At 38.9% G+C, this 20,521-nt stretch overlaps 3 protein-coding genes across 19 annotated transcripts in view; 2 read left to right on the top strand and 1 right to left on the bottom strand.

The window, feature by feature from the left end:
- The first annotated feature begins 5,176 nt into the window (after nt 1–5,176).
- Nucleotides 5,177–7,965, top strand: LOC135431028 (eukaryotic translation initiation factor 4 gamma). Its single transcript, XM_064685913.1, has 4 exons — nt 5,177–5,262; nt 5,320–6,428; nt 7,130–7,204; nt 7,274–7,965. The coding sequence occupies exons 1-4, from the start codon at nt 5,177–5,179 to the stop codon at nt 7,963–7,965; spliced, it is 1,962 nt and encodes a 653-aa protein (XP_064541983.1).
- A 1,882-nt stretch (nt 7,966–9,847) lies between these two features.
- Nucleotides 9,848–20,521, top strand: part of Ndae1 (Na[+]-driven anion exchanger 1) — a 33,976-nt gene continuing 23,302 nt past the window's right edge. For 3 of the 17 annotated variants that reach the window (XM_064685922.1, XM_064685921.1, XM_064685923.1), the window contains exon 1: nt 16,993–17,438. In XM_064685922.1, the coding sequence (XP_064541992.1) occupies nt 17,263–17,438 (176 nt within the window). In that variant the 5' untranslated portion in view covers nt 16,993–17,262. Of the gene's footprint in view, nt 10,535–16,990; nt 17,439–20,521 lie in introns of those variants that run through there. The other 14 variants (XM_064685928.1, XM_064685931.1, XM_064685927.1 and 11 more) reach the window with 13 other exon arrangements.
- On the bottom strand, nt 17,796–19,803 carry LOC135431037 (probable cytochrome P450 313a4). Its single transcript, XM_064685943.1, has 7 exons — nt 19,605–19,803; nt 19,343–19,543; nt 19,096–19,281; nt 18,957–19,029; nt 18,767–18,893; nt 18,147–18,714; nt 17,796–18,051 (listed from the first exon to the last, which is right to left on the bottom strand). The coding sequence occupies exons 1-7, from the start codon at nt 19,756–19,758 to the stop codon at nt 17,891–17,893; spliced, it is 1,470 nt and encodes a 489-aa protein (XP_064542013.1). The 5' UTR covers nt 19,759–19,803; the 3' UTR covers nt 17,796–17,890.

The following is a 20,521-nucleotide window of genomic DNA, read 5'->3' as shown; positions in this document are numbered from 1 at the left end:
TTAAGCGTGCCACGGGCAAGGACTGGCAACATTGTTCTTGGTCAAAATTCATGTGAAAATACATACATACACACACATGCATACCATATATACATACATACATACATACATACATACACACATACATACATACATACATACATACATACATAAATACATACATACATACATACATACATATATACATACATACATACATACATACATACATGCATACATACATACATACATACCTACATACCGACATACCTACATACCTACATACATACATACATACATACATACATACATACATACATACATACATACATACATACATACATACATACATACATACATACATACATACATACATACATACATACATACATACCTACATACCTACATACCTACATACCTACATACCTACATACCTACATACCTACATACCTACATACCTACATACCTACATACCTACATACCTACATACCTACATACCTACATACATACGCCTCCAGCTCCGCCCCCTTGGTGCTCCTCCGGCTCCTCAGCGTCCAACGTTGAAGCCGCCTGCGCCTAATTCATAGGAGAAGCCGGCAAGCCTTACTTAAATTTTTGAGAATCGAGGAGGAGGGCAGCTGTAATAAATACGTTTTCTTAAAAAAATTGGTCTCCTACTGGTATTTTATAAGACAATTTACAGACATACATATAAACGCACATACATACATACACACACGCACACACATACATACACATTCACACACTCATACATACATAAACACATACACAAATTCATACATTCAAACATGCCTTCATTAATTCATGCATGCAGGCATATATATACACATGCACACATTCATATATAAATACATACATATATAACTATTCAATTTGGCATCTAAATCTGGCAACATTATTCTTGGTCCAAATTCATGTGAACATGGTTCCCCTTAAATATCCTTTATGGACATAACCCCATAACTTGGTCAAATGTCATCAGATTTGTATGAGGCTTGGCTCTTTGTTCATGGTTCGGCCTCTTGATCAATTTAGCACCTAAAGCTGTCACCATTATTCTTGTTATATATATGTGTATTCATTTATTTCAAAAAACTGTCTACGATAAGATATTCCAATAATTGCAGGGTATTTTACCCAAGTCACAGTCAAGTAAACGGTTCCTTGTCGCTCTATATTTATATGCCACATGTGCGATATCGTAAACATAATATAGCCACGAGTCAACAATGGATATGGCTATAAAAATGTATCGCATGCTTTTATGTAAATTCGAGTGCGTATTTTGTTATCGTTGTAGACAGCTGTCTTTGTGCCACGTGTTGGTTGGTTAAGTCCTTAGTCAGGACTTTGTCGCTGGCCCCGCCCCTTGCCGCCTTGACACCGATACGGATACGCTTTGTCAACATTGTTGAGCGTGTTGCGTGTTTAACTGTTGCCTGGATGAAAACATTTCTTAAAGGGCGAGCACAACAAATTCTGGAACCAAGTGCGACAACAACGAATCCATCAACATGACACGGTTCTTCTTTCGTTGAATACCACTCGAGCACCCTATTTGTTGTCCGTCTGTCGGTGGGTTTATTTAATATTTAATTCACAAAAGGAAAGAGTAGCTGGAAGAAGAGTTAATATCCTTTCTCTAATGTGAAATGACGCTAAAATATTGTGGTTTCAGCCGAGCTTTGGCTTATGTAACTTCTTTGTCGATCGTATCTAACATAAATGAGCTTTAAGATATAGTGAAATTATAGAAGTATATTGACAAAAAATATATTAAAATATATCATAATTATAATCATATGATTTAAAAGCAAAAAGTTTCTTTATAGATAAACTAAATGTTTAACTCATGTCCACAAGGCAGCTAAAGTAGTCCTAATTAACAGTAATAATAATTTTTTTTTTACGTATATCAGAAATAAAACTTTTAAATTAAAAAAAAAATTAGTTTAACAAACATTCAATAAATCTTATCAAGTTATTTTTTAAACTGTGAGATAAGTTTGTATAGAACATTCAACGTAGGCATTCGGATGAAGCTATTTATACGAACTTGGCTGTTAATACTAGTTAAGAATTTTAATACTTTTGCTTTCCCAGTGCGTTACACATTTTCTCACAAAACTAGAATACCCTTTGTTAGGGCATAATCATATTTGTCATGTTAACTTGATGGGATTGAGAAAAATAAATGCATAAAGGAAAATCAAATTGTTGACACAATTTTGTTGGAAGTATGAATAAATTTCAAGCACGCGTTGTAAATTGCCAAGAAACATGATACTTTTAAAAGGGTTGAAAAACATGTAGAACATTTGAAGTTGGGCTCATATAAACCTTGAAAATCTTTGAACTTTATATTATGTAGCTAAATCAACATTTTTTTTTTCAGTACAGCATTTGCAGTTGTATTTGTTTGCACTTAAAATATTATGCGAACCTCTTCAATCCACGAGAGAAGCACATTTGTCTAACACATTTTTCCAGTGACAACTTGACAGCTCGGCATGTGGCAACAGCAGCAGCTACATTGAGTCCCCAATGGGCAGAGGGGGCAACATTCAGCAACAACAACAATAAAGTAAGGAATGTACAGAAAGTCTGAGAAAAAAAGACTTAAAGCCCTTATTGAGCTTAGGTTCTTTACCTTTCAACGAAATAATTCGCTTGTTGAGATGTTAAAACGAAATCGATATTTCATTCCATTTAAGCGAATCATTAGAACTTAATCCTTACAGAGGTTAAACATTGTTTAACGCACCTACAATTTTAGAGTACCCGAATATATATATTTTGGTCTTATACGGACTTTCTAATTCCTCAAGATATAAGCATTTCGTCGAGCATGCAGACGTGTTATGCTTCTATATCATCCCGTCTATCATAATTCTTTGTTATTATATAAAAGTTATATATCAACTTAACTCTTTGGGGCTATCTTTATGGCCTTGCAAAAATTAAAATGTTTTCAAAAGTCTTATTGATTCCATAAAGAATATTATTCTTATCAGCATGACAAGTCGACTTTCTGTAGAGCCATAGAGTTAATTGTTGATTAAAATGTTTGGCTTGTGAAAAGAATTTTGATATCCAAAGTCTTATACTTGGAAGAGTTTTAGTGCCTTGTTGTTTAGATATTTAATTATAGTTAAAAACTAAACGTGAGGATCCTGGCTAGGACCTTACATAGTTATAAGAGTTCGTTCAGCAAAGATATAGCCTAGGATTCCAGGTAGTTATATTATGTACTCCTCATCGTTGATAAGATTGGATAGCATTTATTATTTTCCTTATATTATTTTCTAAAGCAGAATGAAATAAATGAAACCTGTGCTACCTGAGATACGCAACCGTTTTTCAATTGCCCACCTTAAATTTCAATAAAAATGCAGCATTTATTCATCTCAAATTACAATAGCCTAAAGTGATTCGACCGTCTCAGCTCTAATCTTCATTTCGCACCACAAAAGCACGAACCGCAAAGAAAATTAAAACCAATCATTAGCTATGCCAATTCCGAGCTCCATTAAGAACAATTAGAATTAGCAATGATCTAAAACCAACTCGAACGCTTTGAAATTGAGCGGATGTTGCACGAGAATGCGAGAAATTGGCAACAACAAAAACGTGTAGTCAGCAATTTGTTGTTGTTGTGGTTGTTGTTGTTAATGTCGTTGTTCTATGCGAAACCGCAAACAGTCTGACGGTATTATTTACTTAGTCAGTCAACAGAGCACCCACCACGAAAAAAAAAACACTTGTGTGCACATAGATTAAAAAAGCGAAACTCAGACACAACAGTGAGTACCCCCTCCCCCTCCCCCTCCCACGCTCTACCACCCATTGCAGCACCCTCTCGCCCTGCGAACGAGTGGCTAAAAAGTGATTAACACAAAGCTGAGACAAGGCGACTGACATGTAACATTAATGCTAACAAGAACACAAGTTAAGAGTTAGTCCGCCAAGACTTAGTCTGCTCGACTAGGATATACCCTATACAACGTGCCGAGCCAATGATTGCAGCCCAATCTTTATGAGATTTTCAGTGCATAAATATGGCGTCCGAATGTGAGCCAAATACCAAAGGCCAACAATAACTTCAAAAATAAGTTCACATAAGTTGCATACTAGTCCTTCAAATCCTACTAGTCCTTCCCTTGGCTATTCGCCTGGTAGATATCACAAGGTACTGATCGTTTCTAGCGCAAAACAAAACATATTATTTAAAAAAAAATTTAAATAAGTTTTTTACAATGTTACAAAGTTATTTCACTTTCACTGCTTATTCTAAACGAGAATCTGCATACAAAATTAAGAGCAATCTGTAATCGATTTTTATCGAATTCGTAGAAAGTTTGATATATGTAGGTCTTGAAGTTAGACAGATGAACGGATGAACAGAAAGACAGACAGACAGATAGACAGTCAGAGAGACATATAGACAGACAATCAGATAGACAGATAGACATATAGACAGAGAGACAGATAGACAGTCAGATAGATAGACATATCGGCAGACAGGCAGATAGACAGATAGACAGTCACACAGACAGATAGATGGACAGACAGACAGACAATCATGGCTAAACCAACTGAGCTCAGCGCTCTGAGCAAGAATCTATATACGTTATAAAGTTCAATAAAGTTCCTTCTGCCTGTAACACACATTATACCCATTTTTGATACCAACAGGGTATTAAAATAAAAAATAAAACGAGACATAAATCGAGTGGAAAAATAAAACAACAGCGAAAAGCACATGGAAAAGTAAACAAGCCAAAAAAGAAGAAAAACGCAAAACATAAAAATAAAATAAAAATAAAAAACAAGAAGAAAAATTGGCAAACTGTGCGGTCACGTAGCGAACGAAAGCAAAGATTGAAACAGACGGACGGGCCGATCGGAGACGTTCTAATGAGAAAGCTGACCAGAAACTATGATTTTTGGGCAGCCCAAAATCAAGCTGGCCGGGGCACGGGGATAGGTATGGGGCGGAGGAGAGGGGGGTCGGTGCAGCTCAATTGCCCGAAAGTGAGAGCGCAGCGTTCGAGCTGCATTCGAGCTGCAGTCGGTATCTGACAGATACGTGTGCCGCCGAGCATTTGAGACGCCGCCAACGCCGCCGCCACACAAAACAAAAGCCAAACGCTGACCGAGCTGCGGCAACATTTCCATGGAAACTGCCAAGCCGCCAACAAGTTTATCGATGCTGCTGTGGCTGCTGCTGCTGTGGGTGCTGCTCTGTGGCGCGACCATCGGGTAAGTTGACACTAGCCAAACTTAAAGTCAAAGTAAATTGCATGATTCCGACCTTAGCTCGGCGCTGCCCAAACGCGAGCTGCAAATGCTGGAGATGATGCAGAACATTTTGGGCGTGGACAGCGCCGATTTGAGTGGACGCAGCCAGCGCTCGAGTCCCATGCTGTTCGCCTCGTCGGTGCCCTGCGAGGACAGCCTGCCCGAGGACAGCAGCGCCCAGCTGAGCCTGTTCGACGAGGACCTCGACGAGAGCGAAGAGTGCGGCGACTATGGACGACCCTGCCACGAGGCCATACAGCTACAGTCGGGCCTGGAGCCCTGCGCCCGGCCCATGCTGCCCATGCAGCATCCCTGCTTTGTGCGCGTCGTCTTGCTGCGCACGCCTCTGCTGCGGCACGATCCGTGCACTAACTTCACCCTGGGCATGGCACAGCCGACAACAACAACCAGCAGCACGACCACCAGCAGCCCCTCTGCTATGAAGCCCAGGCGCAAAAAGTGCAGATCCAAGATGCACAAATCGACGCCAAGACCAGAGCCAGGCAGCAACAGCAACAGCAACAGCTCCAGCACAAGCCCAGCCACAAGCACCACGGAACTGGAGACAACAACAACTACAACAACAAGTACAAGTCCAACCACAACGAGCAGGCCAGCGGAAACCAGCACCACAGAGCGCACCACGAGTACGACAAGGACCACAGCCAGGACGACAACAACATCAACAACAACGCCGAGCACCACAACAACCAAGCTGCTGCCCACCATATTGGCGCTCGACGAGATTCCAACCACAACTGTGCCGAGCAGCAGCAGCACCACCGTCGTCTACACCCGCCGCAACCAGCTGAAGTCCCTGCGCGGCAAGCGCCGTAAGCAGCAGCGCGGCAAGTTGGCAGGGGTGCCGGATAAGCCGACGATCAAATTGGATGGCACCATGCAGCCCAGTGATACGTTTCCGGTATTTCTGACCACAGAGGCCGCCGAGCTGAGAACACGTCCCAAGTCCACCACAATGCGGCCGGAAGCGATGGCCACAGCATCGACAGAAGGTGAAACAACAACCGAGTGCATCGAAGCATCCGACGATGAGGAAACCGCAACGGAAAACGCTGAGAGCAGACCAAACCAAGAAGAAGAAGAAGAAGAAGACAAAGAAACTGAAGGTAGGTGGCGCCACTAAAGGTCAAAAATATGCTTGCCTTGTAGACTTCTAGAGAAAGTCGTAAGAACTTTCGACTAATTGCACTTATTTTACGTTAATTGCCCAATATTTTTTTCAATTTGAGCTAATTGTGGGATTTATGATTTTTCTAAAAACAAAAACAATCAGTTCTTCGTTAATTCGTTTCTATCTACAGTAAAATATCGAAATATATATATTAGGAATGGATTAGGATATCAGTCAGATTAAATATAGCCTGTTACTAAAGTGAATGAAGCCACGTGTAGAAAAATGGGTAAACACAACTGGAAGAAATTTCTAAAATTAGTACACTGAATAACACCCAACTTTTAGAAAAATAGCCATAAAATGAAACTTAAAAAATATATATAGTTGTTTTCTAAATTTTATGGTATTTTTCCGAAATTTACGGTAAAAATGTTCTTGAGTGTCTTTTTCTAAGAGTAGAAAACATAAAAATTTTCTGATATTAAAAAAACGAATTTTTTTTGGCGATTTTGAAAATTTTGAATTTTGAATTATTTATATCATCAATAGAAACTTTCGTACGGTTCATAGTTTTGAACATTATATAGACTAAAAATAATTTCTAATAGCTAAATAATAACTTTATTAAGCTCAAACGTAGATGTAAGTTGAATTTATTTTTCAAATTTAAATATATTCTCACCAATAATACAGAGAGCGAAGACTGTGAGGATGCCGAAGATCAGGATACGAATCTTTGTCCACAGTTTTCAGCGCCTGAGGAGGCGGGTAAGTGAAAAAGCTTAAACTAAACGATTTGATAAACAACAAATGAATATTCCATTATTTGATTGATAGCCAATATGCGACTTATGCCGCCGGGAAGCCGCTATCGCAAGCCTGTCAAGAACTATGTGGAGCCCATTCTGTATGAGGGTCAGTTCGCCAAGCCACGTCAGCGGATCGGCATGTTTCCACCGCAGCGGAAAGATTTTTATGTGAGCAACAAGCAGATCATGCCCAGGCCAAGGCCCAAGCTCCGACAGCCGCTGCCGCATTCGATCTACATGAACAACATTGTGCGTGGACTCAAGTGCAGCGATGAGGCCGGCGCACACGCCCATCCGCCGCAGCCGAGTCGCTACCTATCCAGGAAGCCAACCACAACGCCGCAGCGTATCTGGCTGAACAGACGCAATGGGGGGGGCTACGCGCCGTTGGGCTCGCAGCCTTCAGCTCAGGGCCCGCAACGCGGACGCGGTCATCCGCTGTATGGACTCAGCTCCGGCGAGGATCCGGACTCGTACGGCCACGACAGCGATCAGTACTATGATGATGACACACCCGATCGTCTGGCCTGGCCACGTGACCATCCGCTGCATGTATCGTCACCCACTGCGGATCCCTGCCAGGCGGAGATTAACCGCGAGAGACAAAGGCAGCGCGAGCGGGAACGGGAGCGGGAGCGAGAGCGGGAGAGTGATAGGGACAGAGACAACGAGCATCTACTGGACTATCCGCAACGTCTGTCGCCACGTTTCTTTACCTAGCCACATAATAATAGCCTAAGCCAAAAGCATTACCCAGCACACAGTAGCATAATAAACAACTGCACCACAAATAATTTGATGGCTACCAAAAAACTCTGCTCCCTGTGATTAGGAAACTTCAAAGCTGCGATGAGTCCAAATCTAACAGCCGCTGCTCCTTAGCCCGCTTGACTACGTCAACAATTGACTCCGAACAGCTCAATGGGGGCGCCCATCCACTTGGCAGTCAATGAGTCGCAGACACGCGCCCGTAATGAGCGAATGGCACCGCTGGGCGGTCGGTCACCTGATGATTGTGATATCCGAAGCGCCACAGACAGCTGTGCGGATTGTTCAGACGAGTCGACAAAGTTGCGAGGCCTAATGATATGGCCAAGGCTGTGATTGATGAGCACATGGCAACCACTTATTACGACGAGCCAACCAGGCTCAAGTACTTTCGCACTCACACCTCACATGCAAACAGAAACCTTTTTTGAAAACTTACTAATACATGAGCATTAGGCAAAAGATACATTTATAAGTTTCGAATACATCTGTTGACATTAAGCTTTTCTTTGCCAGGCAGTTGAATTACTTTAGTTGTCTACATCCTCCTTTCAACTAAATGTTAAATGTCTAACAGCAGAAAACCAATTTCTTTTGTGAGCTTTAAAAATTCACAAATACATGAGCACAAATTAATGTTGTGCTTACATCCTCCTTGCAACTCAATGTTAAATATCTGACAGCAGAATGCCAAAAATGTTTATGAACTTTAAAGAATTTATCAATGTGGATATTGAAGGTAACTTGTGAGTGTCGAATAGGCTCTATTGTGCTACAATTAAATTATTTTTGGTTTCTATAACTTACTTTCAACTAAATGTTAAAAATCTAACAGCAGGATATCAATTTTTCTTATGAGCTTTCAAAGCTCACAAATACATGAGCATTTAGCAACGTACAAAAAAAATATATATATTCTTAAGACTTAGATAAATGAAACTAATTTTTTTGAGAATAAATTAATTCTTAAATTTGGAATATATTTGCTTATGTACCTGATAATGCTCATGTTAGTTGCCTGACAGTTTTTTTTTTTGTGCGTCACTTCTTAAAGTCCACATAATTTTAGACGTCTCCCATGCGTTACACACTTGATCACAAAATAACAGTGCCCTCTATTAGGGAGCAACAATAAGTTCATTCACACAAAGGAACTCTTGATGACCAATTATTATCAAGTTTTTATCAGCCTTCGTCATGTGTAACAATTGTCAGAAAAATGTTGATTTCAATTACTTTAAACTTTTTTTTTTATTTTATTTAACTTTCATATCATTGGGTTGTAGCTCACAATGCTTATCGTCAACTGACCTTGACTCTGTCGCATACCCTGTACTTTATGGCATAACGCAGCCCAGACCGTGCGAAATTGAGCAACAAAACATTCATATTTATCACATCACTAAAAAATCAGAAGAGCGAGCCCCAAAGGAGTTACCCCAAAGCAAGAACAAAATGAAAACAAATTATTGTCGGCAAGCCAGCCCCCTTGCCGCTCCCCCCCGCATACACCCTTTCGCCCACCACACACTCGCGGTCACACTCGAATTACAGTTCTCACAGACATGCCATAAACTTTTGTGCACGCTCTCGCCCGCTCTCTTGTTTTGCTCTCTGTGACATTGTAAATGTCACAGGATGCCGCGTGGGTGATGCGACGGCGCAAGAACAAAACAGAGAGAGAGAGAGCAATGCAAAGAGAGAGCGCAAGAGAGCGCGCGTCTTTATGAGAGAGCATTTTAGCAAGCCGAGTCTAGGTCTATGGGCCAATATGTGTACTGATTTTTAGGTTCTCCTGGCTCGTGGCACAGTGCGGACGTGTTTTTCAGTTCGGGCGGAAACCTGCACGAAAGCTGTTGATGAAGAAAATTGCAAGAAAAACCGTTCTGCAGCAACAACAAAATAAAAACCATATAACTTAATCAATTAAAGCAAACGATAAGAAAGCCAAATGCAACGCAGCCAATTAAATGAAAATCTGTTTATTGTGAATTAACTTGTGTGTCAGTGTTGAGTGAGTGTGCGTGTGTGTACCTAGTCTTAAAAGTCCCCTACCCTTAATGAAGTGCATTTAAAACCAATCTAGTAGCAAAAACAGAGCTTAATATATAGCCAAACATAAATGTCTATTGCCAAGCCGTATTTAATCTAACTCTTAAAGCAAAGCAAAAGGTGCAGAAACAGCAGCAAAACCAGAGCCAAAATCGATAAAAAAAATTTTAAAATAAAATCCCAACATCTCCTATGGGCCAACACCTGTGACAACAACAACAACAATCACATTGGTCAAAGAGTTATTAAACGTTATTGAAAAAGCAAACACTGCCAAAGAACGAGCAAAACATTCAACTCGATTCCAATGAAGTTAAACCACCGTTTCAATTCTGAAGATAAATACTATATGAGCAGCATTTAAGGGGCCTACAAGCAGTAACTAACTGGGTCAATAGGCAGCAGCAGCAGCTACTGTTGCCAACTTTTTCGCCCTCAAAACCCGAGCCAGGGCTTCCTGGCAAATACGGTAAGTTACTTTCAGCCAAAGAGCCAAGTGTTGAGCAAACTTTTTACTTCAATTTGACAGTAGTTTTGTATCTACCCTATATTAAAAGCAATTAAAATGGGGTATGATAAGTTTAGGCACACTTACGTAACAGACAGACTCTATGATAAGCATTAACATCCAATCTATGTCCATAATTATGCCTATTTCTTGAGTGAATGCACTCTACAGTTACAAGAAACTGATTCTTGGAGATATGGAAGATACAAAATCTGGCATTCCAAATTGATGGGTTCAGTGGGTGTACTTTCTCATAAGCCTACAGTTCCACAGTATATAGTTAGAAAAGACCTACGTCAGGGTCAAATTTAAATAAATAAATAATTAAAAGGCTATTCATATTATTTATGAAAGCAATAATAATAATATTAAAATAATTACTATGACAAAAATAATAATGATACAAATAATAAAAAGATCTCAAAATATAATAACAATATTAATTACACGATGAGATTTCACCAACATTTACAATACAATACAATATAGTAGATTTCAATACCTTAAAAAATTAAACCTAAATATTTATAATAATTATTATAAATAATATACAAATTATAAAATATAAATGTTTCAAATACGTACGTTTTCGATTCATATACATTTCATAGGAATAAATGTGTACAGGGTAACTGTTAGTCAACCCAACTGCTTTCAAGCTTTTAATGTTGTTGCTGATTTGGTTTTTTTCTCAATGTGTTTTTCTTAACGTTCTCTCGGTTATTGGTGGCGCCAAGCACAGAAGCTTACTTTCTGATTAACTTGCAAGTTTTGTTAAAAAATAGGAACAACACAAATAAAAAATAAAGAGTTATTCACACCAGTTGTTTATACCGCATCTACTTTTGTACCTATGTAAAGTGAAACGGTCAGAGAAGTAAACAGAGCTTTTCACATCGCAGAAAAATTCGTGGAAGTTGCCTTGCTCTGCAGTAGCCACCCGATACTGTGCTGTGTGGCTTTTAGAGGAAGCAGCTGCTGCCACAATGTCTGGCAGAGTTTTGCTATTAGAGCCGTGTTTGTATGCCCTATACGTACCAGTCAGGAGGGGTATATTAGCAGTAGGAGTCTTACAGACCAAAAGTCTCTTATTTCTAGCTGATATATCAATTTCTAAACTTCTTGACACGTTTTTTTAATGTTACAGCAATTATAAACAATTTAATTATATTTATCTACTTCTCCTGCTATCGTTTTGTTGAAAAATATAAAAACTTTTAAGCCCAAAATACTTATTTTTTACCTCCATCTTATCTACAGTAAAACTTTCAGTTTCCCAACTCTTAAGGTTAGTCAGTCAGTCGGGACAAACAGTTTAATATAAAGAGACTATCCACAGGGTATATTATTCTTTCGTCCTATCTTAAGTAGTTCATGCATGGGTCGTGTCGCCTGTTAATGCGGGTCAGGGGGTCAGCTTTTGTTTTTCTACCCTCAAATGTTTTTGATTGCGCTTCACTTCTCGGCGGCTCTGCCAATTGAAGATTGTGAAGTCTAAATTTAAGATATGCCAGCGCTTTCCTTGCCAAGTTTCGAGAGCCTCAGGCGAGCTTGATAATTTGCCAGCCATGATTGGGTTCGGGCAAAGTATGTAAACGAATCGACTTATAAACGAAATCAATAAATTATCTTTGAGAAAAGTTTGCAGGTACTAGAGAAACTGGGCTGAAATGGAATATTGAAATTGCATTTCTAAATATCAAATTGCAAAGGTTATGTGTAATTAAACGAAAGTTTTTTGTGGGTTTTTCAACAATTTGTAGCTACAAGCTACAATAATAGATGCAATGTCCCCGGGGCATAATTGTCCTCAAACTGTTCTGGCCGCTTAACGATTTACACTTAATATATTATTGCGAAGAAAACAAAATGCTCAAAAACAATGCAAGTAGCTTTTGTAGATTTCGTTTACCCCTTGAAAAGTCGACAATGGTTGTTGAAAGATTTTCAATAATAATACAAATCAAATAATGTAGCATTTGCTTAGACCAAAGTCCTGAACAACGTTAAGCCAAGTTATTTCCTTTAAAGTTATTATATTTCTTAGATTTTTTTAGATTTAAAAAAAGCAATAAGCTTCAAAAATAATAAGTTAATGAATTCCGGAAATAGGAAGTAAAGTTTGATCACAGATACAGACGACATTATAATATACTTTGTTCAAGAACAAAATAATATAGAGATTTTTTTGTGGCTACTTTGGCATTTTTCATCTTTTTGTTACGATCCTAGAAACTAACATTATTTCAAATGTGTAGAAATAGTAAATATCAAACAATCTGTTTTAATTATTTATGCAGAAAAAAGGAAATAAATATCAAAACATATTAAAGTTTACTCAGTTTTGCTGCCGCTTATCGGAAAACACAATACGCAATTGTTTTGCTTGGAAATTGAACATGAAACCACGGTGAACAAATAGGATCGCCCCCTCTTGCCACGCCTTCCCACGCAAGTCAAACAAGTTAAGCTTTAATCGGCGCCATGAAGCAAATATAACTTGCTGGACAAAGTTCAGTAGCTCTTAACTTTTCTCGATGCATATATATTGGTTGGGGATAAGTGGACACGCGTGTGCCACAATTTATATGACACACATGCCACATGAGCCGACCCAAAGCGCTCGCACATGCAGCAAGGCCTCGGGGACAAGGACATTAGGAAGAGGAATACGACAAATGTTGACTCGAATCGATGGTTATTTTTACGCGGCCCGAAAGCTGAGCACCCGCTGCCTAGGCTCCCATGTCGGCTCCTGCTGTGTCCCATTACGTATTCATTGGCGTAATTGGTATTTGGTGTAACTTATGCAAGGAATTTAAATGCCTGGCAGCAGGTACAGGTACTTTACCTATGGCACTCGGATCTGCAAAATATGCAGGTCACCAAGCTAGAAAGTCCTTCTATAATTAGCAAATGCCCAGGTCTACTTGTTGTGTGTGTGTGTGTGTGTGTGTGTGTGTGTGTGTGTGTGTAATCGTGAATGTAATTACCCTCCTAGCCAGGCATGTCAAGTGACAGCTTGTACTATTTATGACTACAGCTACTTATTCTAGGCTAACCTGATTACACCTCTGCGCATACGCTTTGCCTTATTAACTTTGCGACTTTATTATATGCCGAGGGGCTCGCCTTGCCATGTGCCTGTTAAAGTACATGTTAGTTGAGAATAGGTTTAATATATTGGCAGTCAAATGTTTAAATAATTTACATATGAATATGTGCCGTGTTAAGCAGCACTGTTGTATTTGGCAACTCTGTCAAGGCTCTGCATGCACAATCTTTCAGACTAACATTTGACAAGATCTTAAACAACACTGTAAAGCCTGAAAACAACTTTAAAAATCTAGTGTAACATATGCAAAGCAGCTCTGTTAGCCATGACAGCTACTGTCAAGGCTGCTAATTTTAGACATTGTCAAACTATCCGGCAACGCATACAGATATTCGCCATGGCAGCTCCTGTCAAGGCTACTTATTTATGCACTGCGAAACTATCTGGCAACGCTTTCAGAGATATGTACTTTGCATTTTATATGAAGCGCTTTCAAAATATGATAATGTGACTGTCAACTTTGACAGGATGAATATGTAACGTTAATTTATGTTGGCTGAAAAGCTATTCTGACAATTATGTGCGCCCACGCACTGCTTAACAGTGTTGAAAAACACGCACAGCACTCTGGCAGCACTTTAAGGCACAATTTTAATTTAAAATTAGAAACATGCCTCAATGCTTTTCAAGCAAACGCCTCTGTTTCAAGCTGCCCCAAGAGATACATAAGGGCTAATAAAAGTTTAATTTTATTTTTATAACCCTTTACCTTTTGACACAAATCCTTTTCTATATTTAGAGACGGCGCGTGCCGCATGAGCGCTTGCTGCAAAATGCGTTTGTGCGACAAATGGTTAAATTCGCACAGAGTCGTTCGAGCTATGTAGATGGTTGTAACATTAATTGTTGCTGTAGCTTTTGTTGTCATCTCTCGACAGTTACGCAACACATCAAACGCGACCTTACGGGAATAACTAACTAGCCTCCGATGCCCTCGAGCTCTATTTAGCCAATATATTCCGCGGAATAGTTAAGGGAAAATCAATAGCAAAAACGTTTTCCTTTCATTTGCTGATTTTTGCACACGCTGCGAAATTGAAAATTTCATTTACACTTGACACTGGCACAAATCAGCCTACATTCACTTCTTACCCGCACCCGCCCCCACCTCCGATGGTACCCTTCCGCCCACCTCCCGCTCCGCTCAATCGCTTTGCCATTCGCACGCTTTACGTGGCCGGTTTTCCCCGTAAGCCAGCTGACATGGTTCGTTACAAAATGCTTGGCTACCATTTTCATATCCGCCATGTGTCTGTTCAGAGGAAAATCGAATGAAAATCGAAAGAAAAACGTCAAGTTAAATAACAAAATTGAATGCAATGCATGGCGCTGAATGGGAATATATCTGATGAAAAATAAAATAAATACACAAGCAAATATGAACGGACCTCGCGACAGGCGAGCAAATGCCATTTCCTTCTGATCTCCTGATAAAATGCAAATAAACTAGTTTAAAAATTCATAAATTTGATTTAACAATTCTGAAGGCTGACCTTATGGATCAGTGAATACATTCATAATATAATATGATTGTATTTGCAGTGGCATATCAAATTATTTTTATTTACTTTCGAGTTAAATTTTAAGCACACATTTCTCTGTAACAAGTTCAAACTTCAATTTCATATTCATTTTGAATAAAAGTTGAAATTGCTTTAACCAGAATTTGATTTGAAAAATGTGCATTGCTCTTCAACAGAAAGCTGAATTGCTATGAAAAAATATGAATGCAAATTTATACATAACATTATAAATTTATACTTTTAGTATTGATTTACCTGAATTTTTTTTTATTTACCTGCTCATTTCATAAATTCTCAGTACCTAATTCATTCTCATAAATCCACATGTGGTAATATTCCTCCAAATTTAAACAGCTTCAGTCCGAGCTTTAACTTCCACCTCCCAATTTTTTCTCTGTTCCCATAATATAACATTAAATATTAATAAACATCAAAGTTGATTAATTTTAACTTTTCAGAATCACTCGATGTTTATATACACAATTATTTTTATGTATAAATAAAATATAATGCTTTCATCAGCTTCTAGTAACTGCACTCATGTACTACACAAAAAAATAAATAATAAACGAGAAAGTAAGGACATCTTTGGCAAGCGGAAGACTTTATACCCTTGTACAATTGCCTTTTGCAATTATGAGAGAATATGGAAACTTGTGAATGCTGAATTTGATAATAATTATCTTGAAAGAAAGAATATTTTGTCATAAAAGAAGCTACTTTTCGAACCTTCATTCCTATGTCTACACGATATAGAAATTCGATGATTTTTCTATCTTGTCCTTTTTATTTTGTTGTTCGATGGGTGCATTATGGCACCTATAAATGCCAAGTTTGGTCAAGATATCTTGAAAACCAAAACAGTTTTTCATAAAACAACTAAATTTTAGACCGATTGTTCCTATGGCAGCTGTATGATATAGTGGTTTGATCCGGCCGGCCAAGACATATGTACAAAGAGACGGACCTGTGGAAAGTTGATGATAGCTTTAAAACTGAGAGACTAGTTTGCATAGAAACAGACAGACGGACAGACGGACATGGCAATATCAACTCGGCTGTTGATGCTGATCTAGAATATATATACTTGTCATTTCATTTGTTATTACATGATAAGATGTCTCCTATGACAAAGTACAAATACCCTTTACCAGGTATTAGAAAATGTGCTTTCACAAACCATGAAATTGGTACGAAAACCAAATTAAATTAATTAAGTGGCTGCACTTTGAGTAAACGTAATTTTTTTGCGTTAGAAATTGTCAGCAAATTGCTGAGCAAGTTCAATTTAATTAAATTGCATTGCAATAACAGCAAAATCAACACGAAACCTCCCTAACACGCGCGCGCACACACACACGCACTCACACACACACAGCCACAGAACCGCATTGGCATCCTCTGGCCGGCTTCCGCTAGCGGAGACACCCACCCACAGCAATGTGCTTATAACGGCATAATTATGTGCGAAGCCGATAAGCAAACGCGTTAATGCAACAGCCCGAAGAGCGCCGGCAAAGAGCTGAAGAGAGTGCAGCCAATGCAATGCAGCCGCGCTCTGTGCAACAGTTGCAGAAAGAGAACGAGAACGAGAGAGAGAGAGAGAGAGAGAGAAGAATGCAGCGACTACAAACAGCTGAGCCGGCGGCGACGAGGCAAACTCTGGCAGCGACTGCGGCGAGTTGAAAACTTCGTTACGGCTAACCCGGCCCCGGCCGGATTAGTCTGGCGCGCGACTCAATGCGATGCGGATACGGGTGCAGTTACCGTTAAACGGAAAGTGCTCAAAGTGCTGTCCAGCCAATAACAATTAACCATTAACTGCCTATCAAGGCAAGTGCTGCCAAAGTGATTGATTTGTGACCAAAGCAGACCATTGCCCGGTTGCGCCTCGCACGCGAACTCTGTGGAAAAGGCATTGACAAACGGGGCAGCTCCTTTCGCCCAGTTGCTGCTGTGTGTCCTTTGTGTCTGCGGCGTAGTCGCAGTCGCAGTCGACGTCGCTGTCGGGCGAGTCAATAACCCGACGTCGCCTCTTTGTCTCTGTGTCGATGGCTTCAAAACAAACAACGGCATCGAGAAATTTGCAAAATTTTGTGGTCAGCTGTGGTACTAAAGACAAAGTGGATGCCAGCATGCCGCAACAGGCACAAACACAAAAAGCACAACTCAAACATATCAATGGAAATGGCAGGTTGCCAAAAGTGATAACAACCGACAGCAGCAGGTAACCAACCAATATAACATACAATTAAGTTCACCTAGACAACTAACGCGATAAGCGGAAAACAAGAGTTTAAGAACTCTCTAACGGAAGAGTATTGCTCGTTGCCATCTTTATAGCTATGGACGATCGATTGAAATTTCGATTATTATCGATTTTACAAAAATATCGAGAAATATTCATAAGTAACGGTTACATACTGAAAACAAGTTGAATTTCTACATTTCAACTTGAATTTAACTTAACTTAACTTGACTTAAATCAATTCACAATACTATTATTATTAACTTTCGATTCAATATTTATCGATTAAAAGGCCTTTTACCAATTAATCGTTAAAAACTGCATCAATTTAAGAAATCAAATTTTAAAGTAACTATTTATTCGATTTTTAGAGAGCGTAAAAGGAAGTGAATATCCTACTCGAATATAGAATGAAATTTTTACTTAGCTTTTCAAGGCCTTCGCTCTAGTTCCAAAAAGGGAGCATTTTGAAACTTGAGTGATATATTATTTTCGAGAATCAAATCCTGGGCACGAAAACTGGTGCTAAATCTATAATTTCTCAATAGTTTGATGAGCGTGATTTTCAGGGATATCAAACCATATTTCCAACCTAAAATAGAGAGTTAGAAAACAGTTATTATTATTCTCAGATGATTTTTAGTCTTAAATACAATATTATTCAATTTGCACGATTATATTCCATACCTATGCAGTTGCGCTTGCCCTTTGAGAAAGGTATATAGGCGTATGAATGCTTCTCCTGCAAATTTTGAGCCCTACAATTTTCGGGATTATATATTTCTGCCTCGGGGCCCCATATATTTTTGTCGCGGTGTGTGTGGAATATGCTTATCGAGGTGTGCAGACCTTTAGGTAACACGACTCCATTTGTTAGCTTCAAATCTTGGGACAGTTGTCGTGCAATAATTGGAATTAAAGGCGCCAGCCTCATGCTCTCATGTACCACCATGTCCAGGTACTCCAGTTTTAATAGATCTTCATAGAGAACTTCAAAGTTACCACTAGCGGGAAATGCCGACTTGATTTCCTCGTAGACTTTCTCCTGATATTGCGGATACATGGCCAGCTGCATCAGAGTGTAGCCAATGGTCATGGCAGTTGTCTCGAATGCGGCTATCACGAATGTGTGACACTCATCCACGACATCCTGATAGCTGAAGACCTTCTTTTTGAACAGATCAATGGCCCGCTTAATGAATATATTGTTGTTGTTGTCAGATATGCCATCAGTATTCAGTTTGCGGTCAACCAGCTAAAACCAAAATATATTTATTAAAATAATCAAAACTATTTAATTAAATTACCATTTTAATGCGTTGCCGAATTCTACCATTTTCCTCTTTAACAATGTTCACAAAGCCATAGAAATAGCTCATTAATCTGTTATTAAGCCATGGTGATATGGTCAATTCAGTTCCAGCTTCAAAAAGGCTATAATAAAATGGAGTTGGAGGTGTATACGAAAAAGTAAATGTCTGCTGAGAATAAACCTACTTCTCATAGCTTGTCATTATGGAATTACTTGAATAACATTCGTCCTCTTTAATCTCGCTGCCCATTGTAGTTTCTGTAGATAATAATGCGTACACAATCAGATTATTCAGATTTGGGAATGTTCAAGCTTCTTACATACGTGTTGTAATTCTCAACGTAAAGTTCTTCAATATTGCGTATACGTCCTGTGCTCCCTTGCCTACCAACGCATCCAGTTCCTGAAGTAAAAGGGCCGTCTCATCGTTGAAGACGGGCAAAAAACTGAGCAAAACATTGTGTGCAAAGACCGGATTTAAATTCTTTCGATGCACGGTCCACAAGGGATCTATTTCAATTGCTCAGATTGTTACTGTAATTATATAATATATTCGAGTACAATTTCTTACCTTTGATAACAACTATTCCATTTCCGACAATCTGTTCCATTACGCTGTATGCTATGTCCGCCTTATTTATGGCATGCGGCGATGTCAATATATCCTGAATTGTCTGTGGATCACTGACAACGAACATGGGTATTGGACCAAACCAGCTCAGCCACAAAGGTCCCCGCTTTTCTATTTCAACGGCGAACTCATTCAAGAGAGCTGCAATTTAGTATCGATACTTTAGATCAAGTTCACACTTTTAAGGCATCGTTTAGCTTACCATTTCGGCCCACACATCTGTGCAATATGCCAACTAGGGGATAGCCCATTGGACCGGGCACTTTCAGCATTAGTTGATAGAATTTGCGGCGTTTCCAAAGAAAATAGATCCACAAAACTAGCAAATAGCTGATACACAACTCAATAGAAAACATGACTTAAAACCGTTTTTGTGAATATAAACAAACAGTTTGTTTGGCTTTTTTAGTTTGTTTGAGCTTTTATAGAAACCCGCTTCTGCCCTGCACACTGAATTTCAATTAGTTGAACGATAAAATATTAATAAGCAAATTCGTTCCTTTTGTTTCACTCATGACCTACAACTTTTCTGGGGTCACAAAAAGATCGTTCGTTTAAGTGAGTTCTAAGTATTGCAACAGCTGCACTTAGTGAACGACGAATGCGCTGCATTTTAAATAGAACCAGTGTTGCAAAACACGCTGTTTTCGAAATAGTTGCTCGATTTATCGAATCTACAGATGCAGAGCTTAAAATTATTATGTATACTCGGGTCGGAGCTAGAGTCAACAAAATTGATAGATCGAAAGATAGAACAAAGTATATTTTGGGATTTCTTCATTTTAAACAGATATAATGCAAGCTAATTTTGCAGAATTTCAGTATAAATGTCCAATTAAAAACAAAAAATTATTAAAAAATATATTCATTATTTACAATATATATAATATATATAATAATATGTTCAATAGGAAAATCAAATTCCAGCTGTACTTAGGATATTCACCGTATTATATTACTGTTAAATGGTTCTGCTATCTTAAGCTTTTCCAGTTGTATTTTATTTTTTCTAACTAAATTATAATTAACAATAAGTGTGTGTCCGAAAGGCCGACCCCGCAGTCTAGCGTACAATATATGTATATGTACGAAGGCGACTTTTGTAGTATTCAAATTCAA

Source organism: Drosophila montana, unplaced genomic scaffold, assembly GCF_035044405.1.
Source record: "Drosophila montana isolate Dmon_TW-CO22-7 unplaced genomic scaffold, ASM3504440v1 contig_3123_1, whole genome shotgun sequence".
NCBI classification, from domain to species: domain Eukaryota; kingdom Metazoa; phylum Arthropoda; class Insecta; order Diptera; family Drosophilidae; genus Drosophila; species Drosophila montana.
This window is presented reverse-complemented; position numbering and strand designations above follow the sequence as displayed.

Bases quoted from the DNA above. Each gene is read 5' to 3' on its own strand.
- LOC135431028 (XM_064685913.1), top strand. From the start codon at position 5,177: ATGGAAACTGCCAAGCCGCCAACAAGTTTATCGATGCTGCTGTGGCTG. The intron at 5,263-5,319 runs GTAAGTTGACAC...TTCCGACCTTAG, and splicing joins CTCTGTGGCGCGACCATCGG to CTCGGCGCTGCCCAAACGCG. The intron at 6,429-7,129 runs GTAGGTGGCGCC...CCAATAATACAG, and splicing joins AGAAGACAAAGAAACTGAAG to AGAGCGAAGACTGTGAGGAT.
- LOC135431037 (XM_064685943.1), bottom strand. From the start codon at position 19,758: ATGTTTTCTATTGAGTTGTGTATCAGCTATTTGCTAGTTTTGTGGATC. The intron at 19,544-19,604 runs GTAAGCTAAACG...ACTAAATTGCAG, and splicing joins CAGATGTGTGGGCCGAAATG to CTCTCTTGAATGAGTTCGCC. The intron at 19,030-19,095 runs GTATGTAAGAAG...TATTATCTACAG, and splicing joins TACGTTGAGAATTACAACAC to AAACTACAATGGGCAGCGAG.